At 60.3% G+C, this 11,729-nt stretch overlaps 2 protein-coding genes across 3 annotated transcripts; one reads left to right on the forward strand and one right to left on the reverse strand.

Annotated features, from left to right (window-relative positions):
- The first annotated feature begins 159 nt into the window (after nucleotides 1–159).
- Nucleotides 160–1,671, forward strand: RNF181 (ring finger protein 181). The gene is made up of 3 exons (XM_044417404.1): nucleotides 160–334; nucleotides 431–505; nucleotides 1,378–1,671. Exons 1-3 carry the CDS (start codon nucleotides 176–178, stop codon nucleotides 1,435–1,437), a joined length of 294 nt encoding a protein of 97 aa, XP_044273339.1. The 5' UTR covers nucleotides 160–175; the 3' UTR covers nucleotides 1,438–1,671.
- A 1,717-nt stretch (nucleotides 1,672–3,388) lies between these two features.
- On the reverse strand, nucleotides 3,389–9,785 carry TMEM150A (transmembrane protein 150A). 2 transcript variants are annotated; one of them, XM_044417393.1, is made up of 7 exons: nucleotides 9,591–9,785; nucleotides 7,294–7,341; nucleotides 7,103–7,189; nucleotides 6,810–6,877; nucleotides 5,867–5,994; nucleotides 4,680–4,857; nucleotides 3,389–4,468 (listed from the first exon to the last, which is right to left on the reverse strand). In XM_044417393.1, the coding sequence occupies exons 1-7, from the start codon at nucleotides 9,653–9,655 to the stop codon at nucleotides 4,227–4,229; spliced, it is 816 nt and encodes a 271-aa protein (XP_044273328.1). In that variant the 5' UTR covers nucleotides 9,656–9,785; the 3' UTR covers nucleotides 3,389–4,226. The 2 variants fall into 2 exon arrangements, with proteins under 2 accessions (XP_044273328.1, XP_044273329.1); XM_044417394.1 differs by lacking the exon at nucleotides 9,591–9,785 and adding an exon at nucleotides 7,461–7,538.
- Nucleotides 9,786–11,729: the final 1,944 nt, after the last annotated feature.

Genomic DNA, 11,729 nt, shown 5'->3' on the forward strand with positions numbered 1-11,729 from the left:
GTCGGGGCGCGCGGCGGAGGCCGCGGGCGGCCCGGGAAGCGGGAGCGAGCCGCGGGCGGCTTCCGGGCGCGGGCCGCAGGTCCCCGCCCGGCGGAGCCAGGCAGGGCTTCCCCGGCCGCGAGGCCGAGGACGGGCCGGTCCTTGCAGGCGCGGGCCGGCGCGTCGGGTCAGGCTGATGCTGCTGTGGCTTCTCTCCCGGTTCCCTGCTTGCCGGCAAGATAAAGGGCTGAAGTGCCCGGTGTGCCTGCTGGAGTTCGAGGAGGAGGAGGTCGTCAGGAGGATGCCCTGCCAGCACCTCTTCCACGCGGGCTGCATTCTTCCTTGGCTTGGAAAGGTGGGCCTGGAAAGGGCGCCCAGCTTCTGGGTGCTTGGGTGGAAGGGGTGCCGCCTCTCTTTCCCGGGAAGCTGACGGGCCCCTTCTCTCCGCCAGACCAACTCCTGCCCTCTCTGCCGCCATGAGCTGCCCACCGACGACGAGCAGTATGAAGAGTACAAGAAGGACAAGGTGAGCGGCCAGCGTGGGCCCGTCCGCCCCGGCCCTGGGGCCGGCTTTGCCGGGGGCTGCTCCTCCACGGGAAGTCTGGGGAGGGAGAGCAGTGTGTTTTCTGGCCCCAGGCACCCGCACAGCCAGCCGTTGGCCTTTCAGTCAAACGGGGTATAAATGCTATACTTAATAATTGGAGGGCGAAGATGTGACCGAGGGCAAGCCAGAACTGTGGGAAATGGCCCTTCTGAACTCAAGAGGCCAGGTTTACGCGCAAGGGCTGTTCGCGGGTTGCGCCTGCCATGGGCGGCACAGGAGTGGGCCAGTTCTCACAACGGCCTGGGGTTCCCCTTCGCTAAACGAGTGGGTTAAAACCCCGAGTGTCAGGTTCAGGCTTTATGGCACACAGCCTCAGAATGGACATTTCTGGGTTGTTTATCGAGGTGGAAAGAGGATGGATCTGTTGAGCTCTTACGGCAATTCAGTCCCACATGGACAACAAAACCACATTTTAAGCCACCTGTGGGTTCCTGTCCCCAGGCTGATATGCAGGAGTATTTAATCCGAGAATTGGATTCTGCGAGCTGACAGAAAGCCCAGAAGGCGTGAAAAGCCTTGTGGAGCCGGTGGGCTGGAAAGTGGCACAGCGGGCAAATCCTGCAAGGCCTTCCGTTGTGCAGCTGCTTAGGCAGGAATGGGGTGGTCACGGGGCGGTCGCTCTTTGCCCCCCCAAGGGAGCTCGGTACAAACGGAGCCCCTCAAGGGACCCCCGTGGGGGACATCCCATGTCTGCGTTCCCGCAAGTGGAGGAGTGGTTCATTTGCGCAAGGCACTGGAACGCGGCCAGTTGCTAAACCACGGCACTTATTCCTCCCTCTCCTTCCATCTTCCAGCTGCGGAGACAGGAGCAGGCCCACCGACTGGAGTGCCTGCACGGCGCAATGTACACGTGATGGCTGGCCGGCTGGCCGTGTCCTCCCCCCGTCCTCCCCTCTGGGCGGCCAGAGGCCTGCCCGTGCTCCCCCACTGCAAGCTCACCCGCAGCTGCCAGGGACAGGATGCCGTGGGCCGTCAAGATGCAGCACCCCCCCCCTCGAGACACCCCTCTCTTCCATCCCGGCAAGGGCTGGTAGTCTGTTAGAAGTCCGTGCCCCCAGCTTAAAATAAATTCTTTGCTATGCAACTTCCCCTCCGTGCTTCACTTCGTGCATTTGCACCCAACATTTCCCCTCCTGGTGATGGAGAGAACCTCCTGGGGCAGAAGGGCAGCAGTCCCGCCTAAGTGCAGAAGGCCGAAAGCCAGGAAAATTCAGTCCAGTCGTCCTTCCCTCTGTCTCTTTCCCTGAGCTGGGGAAGGATGTGGCCGTTGAGTGGATCCACTTCACACCTTGCAGGTGTCCTGAAGCGGACACACGTCCAGCACAGGGACTGACCCCTGAAAGAAACGCACGTCTCTGCTGTCCCGGCACGGAGAGGTCACGTGCAGCTGAGCCAGAGCTCCCGCGGCAAAGGCAGGTGGCTCACCTTGGGGTGATCTGGAGTTGGTCTGCACTAGAGGCGCTGCCTGGGTAGTTTTGTTGTGTTGTGAGGTCAGCAGAAGGGCGTTTGCTTGGTGAGCAAGGTCTGCGTGTCTGGCACTCCTGTGACCAAGCATCCCAGCTGGAAAGAAGGCAGAGGCTCTTGCTGCCAGCCCCCACCTGCTCCGGGCTCCCCGGCACTGCATCTTTCCAGGCCGGCGCTCTGCCCTCGCCTGCTGCTGTCTAGCGAAATGCCTCGTCCAGGGCATCAGGGACTCATCTCCCCAGGTGTGCAGGGGAGGGGCAGGAGAGCAGGGGACTGGGGAAGCTGCCCCGCATCAGGTCGGTTGTGCCTCTAACTCAGGGTGCGTCTTGTCCATTCAGACTGGCTGCATCTCCCCGTGGTCTCATCACAGCTCAGCCTTCTCATGCAGCAAAGTGTAGCTGAGGCCTTTTGCAGGCAGAAGCCACGGACTTCATATTTAGCCACGGCCTTTCCCTCTGGAAATACAGGTGGGAACTCTGGGCTGTCAGTGATAAAGAGGACACCAGCAAGGCCCAGTCGCCACAGCCGTTTCACCCCCAGATGCAGGAACCGGGCTGGCATTTCCCCGGTGTTCTGCGCTCTGCACTGTGTTTCAGCTGTGGATCACATGCTGCAAATGTGGGCGAGCAACCTGGTGACGCGGGAGTGCCAGGCTGGCTGCGGAGGGCACAAGCCTCCGGGCCAGTTGGCTGGCCTTCCTCCTGCTGCAGAGGCCTCCTTCAGGTCCGCTCACACATTCCTCGGCTTGCAGGTTGAGGCCAAACGCCGTGAGGGCATCTCCCGCACGCAAGGCGGTGGAGAAGCGAGTGCTGGGGCGGAGCGCTTGCAGCAGCGGAAGCGGGGGTGCCCCGTGACTTTCCATCCAAGGGAGGGGTGGGCAGAGTGCCAGGGCCATGGGTCAGAGGGCCCCCCTGTGCCAGGTTGGCGGCGGCCGACGTGGGCAGGTGACGGCCGCCGTGGCCTCTCTGCCTCCTTTTCCCATCCTGGTCTGGCTTGAGGTGAACCAGGCAAGGGAGGAGCAGCTGGGGGGGGGGGGGCTGCCAGGGGGTGCGTGGCTGCAGGCGTGGAGGTGGTGGCCGCCCTTCTGAAAGCTGTGTGGCACCCTCGTCCCGCTCTGGCAGTGAGCCGGTTCTCGCTGGTTAGCTACCAGGATGCCCCACCTGCTGCCTGGGGAGCTCGGGAGCTCTCCCTCGCGGGGGGCATTCGGAAAGCGCCTGGGGAGTCGTCTGAATGGGGTGGTGCACCACAAGGGGGGCTGGCGCCAGTGGCCCTCCAGCCCTTCTAGCTCTACCCTCCCGGGACTGCCGAGCACAGGCGCACACCAAGCCGACGAGGCGGTTCTGCTTTGAGGCAACTCTTTATACACCGTTTATATAGCGAGATATAAAAAAGTTCTAAAAAACACCAAGCCACCAGCTCAGCCGCTCGGGGCCGAGGGCCAGAAGCGCTCCTCTCCGCCTTCGGGGAAGTCCGCTCATAGGGGCGTGTGGCCGCGTGGAGCGAGGACTCGGCCGGCCGGTCGCTCCCCTACAGCAGGCCCTGCTTGGCAACGCGTCCGTGCTCCGGGGGCACTGGCTCATTTTTGCAAGGCCAAGTGCGCAGAGCGGCGTCTCCCGGGAAGGCCTGGCACGGGGAGCTGCCTCTTCCGTCGTCGCCCCATCCCTGCGCACCGCTCCCCCCTCGCTCCTGGTCAGTGTACTTGCTCCAAAGGGAAGGTGGGCAGGGAAAGGCAGGGAGGCGCGCCGGTGAGCAGCTGCCGTTGGCGGGCACCTGGACGGCCCTCTGTGGGACGCTGGAGCCGGGAGTGCGGAGAGCATGGCTGGAGCCCAGTGTGGCTCCCCGGGGCGCCAATTCGATGGCCTCGGGGTGGCCGGAGGACCGTGCGCGACGGCAAGCCGGACCGGCGAGGAAAAGCAGGACAGCCGCTGCAGTCCAGGCCCCCCCAGGGCTGGCTGCGGGGCCCAGCCTTCCCGATGCATCTCGCGCCTGGTCTGAGAGAGGCACGGAGGTGCCCGCCTGGACCAAGGGGGGGCTAGTGCTGGCAACCATTACTTTTAAAAAGTGGGGGGGTTGTTGCAAACGTAGAATTACCCAGTGGAAGAAGGTGCCCCTCGGCCCCCACTGGGGGAAAACAAGGCAGCTGCCGCAGCTGCAGGCTGGGCAACGGTGCCCGCCGCGCTCAGATCATGGCGATGCTCTCCGGGTTGCAGTTCAGGTGCGTGGAGGTGCTGCTCCCGCCGGGGGACTTGCACCCCCTGCTGTGCGAGTGCTGCAGCGCGGCCACCATGGTGTCGTTGGAGACGGCGCCGAACTCGTAGGCGAAGGTTCCGTAGAAGACCAGGATGTCGATGACGAAGATCCACTCGCAGATGGCCGCCAGGTGCTGCAGGAGGAAGCTTTCGTGGATGAAAAAGATCCCACCTGCCGGAGAGTCAAGGAAAAAGGGAGCGCTGGGGCCAGTGAGGTGCGTGCTTGGCTTAAAGGACAAGGTTTTCCTCTGTGGATAAAGCCTAAAGCCTGGGCACGCAGGCAGCCTTCGAAACCGCCCGAGAGAGAAGGGCGTTCTTATGGGCGCTTGCGCTGCTGCCGTCCACCCCGTGCCCCTCCCCGCTCGGGCTGTCGGAAAGGATACTGAGGACGAGGGAAATTAAGGCCACGCCGGTGAGGAAGACACGCAGGTGTGCCACCCAGAAGTCCAGGGCAGAGGCGGCGACGTGGTACGAGAGGGCGCATTGGAGGCAGACGAAAAGGAGGCCCGCTGGGAAGGCAACTCCAGCTCCGATGTAGTGGAGAGATTTGGCGTAGTCCACCTGAAGCCCAAGGAGAGACCGACCTGGCTCTGAAGCCCTCCCTGGGCAGTGGCGCCAGTCTCCCTGGGCACAACCGGGAGAGCCTCCCATCCCACGGGCGCCGGGGCAGCAGCAGTATCTTCCTGGCAAGCTGTAGGGGCTGGCGCAGGGGACCGACCTCCCCGCACTGCGATCCACTCAAAGCGCCCGGCCCCCCTACTCCCTCCCAAAGCGGGGAAAGCAGCTGCCACTAAACCCTGATGGAGGCCCTTGCCAGAGGGTCCCAAGCCCACTGCAAAGGCCCTGTTGCCCCAGAAACGCAGCTCTGCTCGGTGGCCAGCTTCATGCAGGACCTGGCGGCCGCCCAAGCCCTTCGAGCCGTGGAGACACAGGCCAGCTATTCGCAGGGGGCCTGGAACCCAGCAGGACAGCGGCGTGACCACCTGAGGGGCCTGCCAGCCAGTTAATGATCGCCTGCGGCATTTTCCAGTACCCACACCTTCTGGATGTTGCAAGCCCCGAGCAAATCTGGCTGCACATTAAGATCACCTCCGAGGCCCTGCTGCCGCCTCCTGAAGGAAGGCGGGCGATGGTCAAGGCTTCACTGCCACGCCTTCCCTTCTCTTGCAGGGTTCACCTGCAGCTGTTTTCTATTTGCCTGGCCCTTACGAGCACGGGGAGGCGCCATTCTGTTTCCTTACTCGGCTGCTTGTGCTCTCTTGCTCTGGCTGCGGTGCTGCTGATTTGTGGGCCAGAGAGCATGCCCCCAAGAGCAGCCTCCAGCAACTCCAAATGAGCACGATCCTGACCCAGGCTTCTCCCTGCTCTTCCCTCAATTCTGACATTCCTTTCCCAGTATGTGGCAAGATTGCGCTACACCCAAAGACAGAGAGCTGCTCATCTGGAGAGAGATGAGAAGCCCATGAAACTCCACCCAAGCTGCTCCAGAGAGAGCGGCTTTGCTACCCAGAGCCCCCGCTCCTGCTCCTTTGGGCTGCCCCGGCGCCCCCATGGAGCCTCCTCAGCTAACCTGGAAATTGCCGACAATGACGAGGCCGGCAGCATTGGTGCAACCCATGACCAGTGCCGTGGTGTTCACCCAGGAACGGTGGCTCCGCTCAATCAGCTGTCCGTAGCGCAGGAAACAGATCACCACCACTGTTGGGGAAGAAAAGACGCAGTTGGAAGGTCTGGAAAGGGGAGCACGGCTCACGAGTCCTTTTCGTGCGTTTTATGCTACACTCTGCGTGCCCGTCATAAGCCTGTGGATGCGCACATTTGAAAGTGTCGATTGTAACACCGGTCACAGAGTTCAGGCTGCATCGGGCTGAAATCCTGAAATTGCCTTCAGTGGACTCTCAAGAGCTTGAGTTGGCAGGCAAGCGGATTTTCAGTGGAGGCAGGTTGGCGTCCTGGACTTTTCCACGGCTGGAATGTCAGAGTTCTGCAAACTGACTTAAGATGTGTCATTTAGACAGGTCGAGAAACTGAGTTTTACTTGGTGTGGGCTGCCTTAGATTGCCTAGGAACAAAGCATCCATCTTTGTCTTCACAATCACAGAGTACTGCTTACAAGCATGGAGCAGACCTTACATTCGCCTGTACATTAAAGAAAAATCTGCTAGCCAAGATGTACTTCTGTTCCTGAGATCACATCCCACCGGTGTGACCAGCATTTTGGATGGCACGGTGCCTCTGGAGCCAGGAAGAAAGCCACCGTGTGCGGGTGTCTTGAAGTCTTTTTAAGGCACGTGGGTCTTCCCAGGAAAGCATTTATCCACAGCGAGGGTGCCCCCCACCTGAGCAATGCTGCTGCCTCCAGAGCAGCCGGGCAGGTTTTCTCTTCCTGGGTCTGCTTCCTGGCTGCCTCCCAAAGGCCAGGCACTCCCCGGAAAATCCCACCCTTCGTGGGGTCCTGTCCCAGGCAGATCACGCTTCAGGGAGGGTGGTAGCTGGCCTGACTTCACACCTACCCATGAAAGCTCCAATGTTGCCAATCAGGCTGAAGAGGCAGCTTTCAGGAGGGTAGGTACCACATTTGCTGCAGAAAAAATGGCAACGGATTAGCAGGGCAGAAACCCCAGCAAGGGACCCCTCCCCCCCCCACACACACACACACGTGAAGCACTTCCAAGGCTCTGCAAAGATGCTGCTCCGGGAAGGCAGCTCTTTGCGACCCGGCCAGGCACACCGTCGCGAGCCACTCTCCTCAAGGTTTCATGGGCTGCCACCGCCCCAGGACGGCCCAAGCGGCTTCCCCCCCCACCTGATCAAAGGGATGTCCTCCAAGGTGCAGCAGCTTTTGGGGTAGCCGTGCTTGGCGGGGTCAGCAGCGCAGGACTCATTGTACGACCTGCAACGGGAGGGACAGATGGGTGGTTCTCTTAGGTGCTGCAGCAGGAAGCAAGCTTGAAGAGCGAGGCCAGGTGCTGCCGCGGGGCTTCTGGGAGGACTCACCAGTTCTCCACAGGGCACACGTGGTGGTTCATCACTGCCATGGCATACCTGCGGGAAGCAGAGAGGACCCAGTGGCTCGACGGAGCAAGACGATGGGCCGCATCGATGCAGCAAGAGGTGGCGACTGCGCAAGGGGAGTCCCCTGCCCGCTCCTGCCAACTTCCTACCAGCTCCCCAAGGAGAACTGGAGCCAGTGAGCGCTGAGCAGGCAGGGTCCACGAAGGGCATCTCCTCAGAGCTCCACTGAAGTGAACGGGGAGCAGAATCTGTAGGATGTCCAAGGGCAGCCCTTTACCGGATGCTGTGCTGGCCTTGCCGGCACCAAGAATCCACGAGCCACTGTCCTCTGGCAGCCCCAAGTGGGCAGGTGCTTTCTGCTCCTCCTGGCCTGCCAAGAGAACTGGGCATGTGTCAAGAGCCCAAGAGGGGCTCCAAGGGCCCCCCCTGCGCCCAAGGCCCGGGCCCTGCTTCGCCCCTTTCCCTGTGGGCTCGGGACCCCATCTACCTGCAGTCCTGGGCATCCCTTCCAGGCCAGCCACCAAGTGCTGCCCCCACCCCCCCGCCCCTCCTCTTGGAACACATTTGGGGGTGGGTGCATGGCACGCCCCTGTTTGTTCAATGAGCCAGGTGGAGTGGAGGCTGGGGCTGGAAAAACCTGCCCGGGACAAGAGGGGGAAGTCTTGGTTCCTCACCTCACCTCTTGCCAGGGCAGCCGCAGCACAACTAGACTGGAAGTTTCCAGCCCAGGAGCGCTGGAAATTTCCACAACCCAAGAATGCTGGGAACTGCACTTTCGACTCGTTCCCTGCCCCTGTCTCGTTTACCCAGAAAACCAGCAGCCCCGCGAAGGCTCGAGTTGAGGGGACTGTTGCAAAGCAGCCTCCGGGAGATAAAAAGGTGCCTTCTGACCTCTGCCTTGCCCACACGCTGGGCTTCAATAGCCACCTCCGATTCTGAACTGACACACCGTTCCTCGAGCTCCAGCCTGCGACCGCTGGCATAAAACCGGTCTCTTGCCAGGAGCAGAGTTCAGTGCCTCCTTAGAAGAGCCTCCTTGGCCGGGTCAAGTCAGCCCACTCCTCGACCCCAGTCCAGGACCAGGGAAGGCTCCAAGTGACCCTTTGCTCCCACAAGAAATCTGCTGCCACAGCAGCCGCTGAGGCACAGGGGGGCACCCGCCGTCTGCCTCGGGCTGCAGGGGTTTGCATCCTGTGGCTTCATGCGTCAGTCACACTGAGCCACGGAGGTGGCAATGCTTACACTCTCTCAAAAGCACCAAAGGAAATGTGGCCTGAACTTTCAAACAGGTAAGTAGCCCAACACATGATACACAAAACGCTTTATACAGCCTTGAGCCGAGAGAGGAAATCTTTCCTTTTGACGTTGGACACAAAACCTCAGGAAAGTTTCCTAACGGCCAGAGAAGGCACACAACGAGGCCGACGGCACAGAGGTGTTGGCTCTCGGTTCCCGGGAGGTGCTCAGAGTACCTGGACAGCCACCTGAGAGAGCGGCTTTAAGCTGAACTCCTGTCCTGGGCCCCCTCCAGCTCTGCCTCTAGGAAGTCCCTGGGCTGCCAATACTGTAGGCAAGCAGCAGCCTTGTTACGGCACGCTTGCAAGATGGAGGAGTCGGTGTTGTGGATTCACTCCCCCACTGCCCCCCCGGTCATGCCGCTTGCACCCTCCTCCAAGCATCAGCGGTACCCCAGAGAGCCTGGAGCTGGCGGCAGCCCCTGCGCCGGCCCCACCCCTTCTGCCCACACAGCACCTGTCCCTGAGGGGGCTGGGCTGCAGAGTTCGGGCGCTGCATCGTGGTGCAGTTCAGGCAAATTGCACACGAAGCCCCTGGGGCACCACGGCCTCCGCGGAGCACGAGGCACCCGTCCCACCACACCCGTCCCCAGCTCACGGAGAGGAGGGCTGTAACCCAGACAGCAGGCGGAAGGGAAGCAGCGCTCGGCTCGAACCAGCAAGGGAGCAAGCAGGCAGGCCAGCCCTGGTCTCGGCGGAGGCGTCGACCTGGCCTGTCGTGGTAGAAGCCGTGTGCACCATCCGAGCGTGGTCTGCACCGTGCTGGGAAAAGCGTCGGGGCAGAGATTCCGCCCCCAGCCTGGGGACAGCCCTGGCGAGCTGCCTGGCACCAGGAGTGCTTCTTGCACAGCCCCCAAAGCGTTCACAGCCTGCTGCACGGCCACTGCGGCCCAGCCCTGGGGGAGGGTGGCCCAGGCCTCCCCGCGCTTCCGGGGCCAGCCCTGCAGCCCCAGCCCGACCAAGCCAGAACCGAGCAGCGCTTACACGATCCATATTCCCGTGATCGAGAAGGCAGAAAGGCTGACGGGGAGGACGATCCACGCTGTCATCAGTGAGCGCAGGCACACAGCAGGTGTGCGGGGGGTGGGAAGGACTCCGATGAGGAGGGGGGAGGGGGAGAGGAAAGGAGAGGGGTGGGTGGGCAGGCGGGGCAGTGAGCTACGACTCAAGGCCTCCAGCCGGGACCATCAGGCGTCACCCCTGGAAGAGAAGCGAGAGCTGGGTCAGTCTGGCTGGCTGGCTGAGGGTTCCAGTGAACTCCCAGGAGAGCTGGGAAGGCGCATCTTGCCGCCCCCAATGTCCAAGGCTGCACTAGGGAGAAACCTGGGAGGTGAGCATCTGCCTGCCACCCAGTCAAGGAGCAAACCCGCTCCATCTGCCACCTGCAGCAGGCGCACCGATTGCTCTGCGGCCCCCATTCAGCAGCATCAGCCGCTTGCAGGCACCCGAGTCTCACCCCTTGGTACAAATGCCGCAGGAAGTTTTCACCAAGTCCGGTAATGAGGTTTCAAAGTACGTTTCCCGGGCACTCTCAGCCCCCACAAGTGAGAACGGCGGGAGAGCTCCTCCTGGGATGAGGCCCCCGGGGCACGATTGCGACCTGATGGCAGCCTTCTGTGCAGTTTGGGAGGACGGCGACAAGGGCGACCCCCCCTCCAGCTGCATCATGCTTCCCCCCTGTGGCCTGCCCAGTGCCAGCGCTGCCCTGCTTTTGGTGAAGGCACAAGGAGATCCGCTGGAGATCAAAATTTAAGAAATGCAACATGCGCTACTAGATGAGCTAAGAAGAACACCATCAAATGCTCCAGGAGACCCATTATTTTATTCTAGAAAAGTGATCAATCAGAAAAACATGATCACTTTAAATTCCAGTAGGACTGTTCTCTGAGGCATTTCTACAGTTCCATGGAGAGCGTCAGAACGTAAGAAAAGCCATGCCGGATCAGGCCAGAGATCCGTCCGGTCCAGGTGGCACACCAGCTGCCCACAGGATCCCTCCAGCAGGATGAGGGCAAGGCCTCCACCTGCCCAGCTCCTCAAAGGGAAGCCACTCCAGCCCCTCACCATTTTTGCTGCGCTTCTCTGTACGTTGTCCTATTCAATAACGTCCTTTGCAGGTAAGACAACCAGAGCTGAACACAATATTCTTAGTGTGGCGACACCAAGAATGGTATCAGGGATATAAGATTCCACCTGTTCAATTTTCTGTTTCTAACTATGCCTGCCATGGGGCTTGCCTTCTTCACAGATTAGAAACACTAAGTAAAATAGAAAAAATAAAAGTAATCCAGCGCAAACTCACAGGCCACCCCAAATGCTGCTCAAACCGGTTTTCACCCAGCAGGGACGGACATTGCAGAGCCTCGACGCCCTCCCACATCCCCACCAAGCACACCAGTGCAGGCGGTGGAGCCGAATGGGGGGCCTTCCTTGGAGCCTGGGGAGGCTTGTGCGGTCTTTCATATAGCATGGATCATGGATTGTTACTATAGCGAACCTGAAGCTATGGGCTTTTACCCACAAACTACCCACAGTGAGAATGCATGGTTTGTAACAGAATTAAGCCAGGAGTTATGGACATTCCAGGAAGTGGGGTTCGTGGGTTGCTTCATTGGGTCACAGAGGCAGCAGGCACGACTAGGCCAAAATTCTCAGCCTCTTCACATGCCAGTAGCACAAGGGCATTTGAGAAGCTCACACTGATAGTGGGCAGGTGGAGGAGGGAACCAACCAACCAACCAGGAACTGAGAAAACAAACCGTGGTTTGTTTAATCATCTGCTAGACAAACCATTATATATTTAAACCATAAATTAGTGTTACGTGCAAGCCAGATCTACTTAACTAATCTAGGGTAATGCTGAACTGTTTCAGCTTGCAATAAAGTTTAAAACATTCATCTTGAAAAATGAAAACAAAGCAACTCTGCTTTGTGTTCCTTTATAACAACACACACGCACCCCACGCATCTCCCCAGGGGGAGGCCTGCAACACGCCAGTGAAGATTCTCTGTGGAAACGGATTTGTTTCTGCCAGTATCAACATTTGTTTTGAGATTTGCTCTTGCTCCTTCAAAGAAAGTGACTATGCTTATTTCCTGCATTCCTTCCTCTGCGCTGAGAGG

Source organism: Varanus komodoensis, unplaced genomic scaffold (assembly GCF_004798865.1).
Source record: "Varanus komodoensis strain SLA01 unplaced genomic scaffold, ASM479886v1 scaffold88, whole genome shotgun sequence".
Lineage (NCBI taxonomy): Eukaryota > Metazoa > Chordata > Lepidosauria > Squamata > Varanidae > Varanus > Varanus komodoensis.

Excerpts from the sequence above, each read along its gene's own strand:
- RNF181 (XM_044417404.1), top strand. The coding sequence starts at position 176 with ATGCTGCTGTGGCTTCTCTCCCGGTTCCCTGCTTGCCGGCAAGATAAA. Across the intron at positions 335-430 it reads TTCTTCCTTGGCTTGGAAAG|ACCAACTCCTGCCCTCTCTG; the intron begins GTGGGCCTGGAA and ends TCTCTCCGCCAG. Across the intron at positions 506-1,377 it reads AAGAGTACAAGAAGGACAAG|CTGCGGAGACAGGAGCAGGC; the intron begins GTGAGCGGCCAG and ends TCCATCTTCCAG.
- TMEM150A (XM_044417393.1), bottom strand. The coding sequence starts at position 9,655 with ATGACAGCGTGGATCGTCCTCCCCGTCAGCCTTTCTGCCTTCTCGATC. Across the intron at positions 6,878-7,102 it reads GAGGACATCCCTTTGATCAG|CAAATGTGGTACCTACCCTC; the intron begins GTGGGGGGGGAA and ends TTTTTTCTGCAG. Across the intron at positions 4,858-5,866 it reads TCATTGTCGGCAATTTCCAG|GTGGACTACGCCAAATCTCT; the intron begins GTTAGCTGAGGA and ends CTTGGGCTTCAG.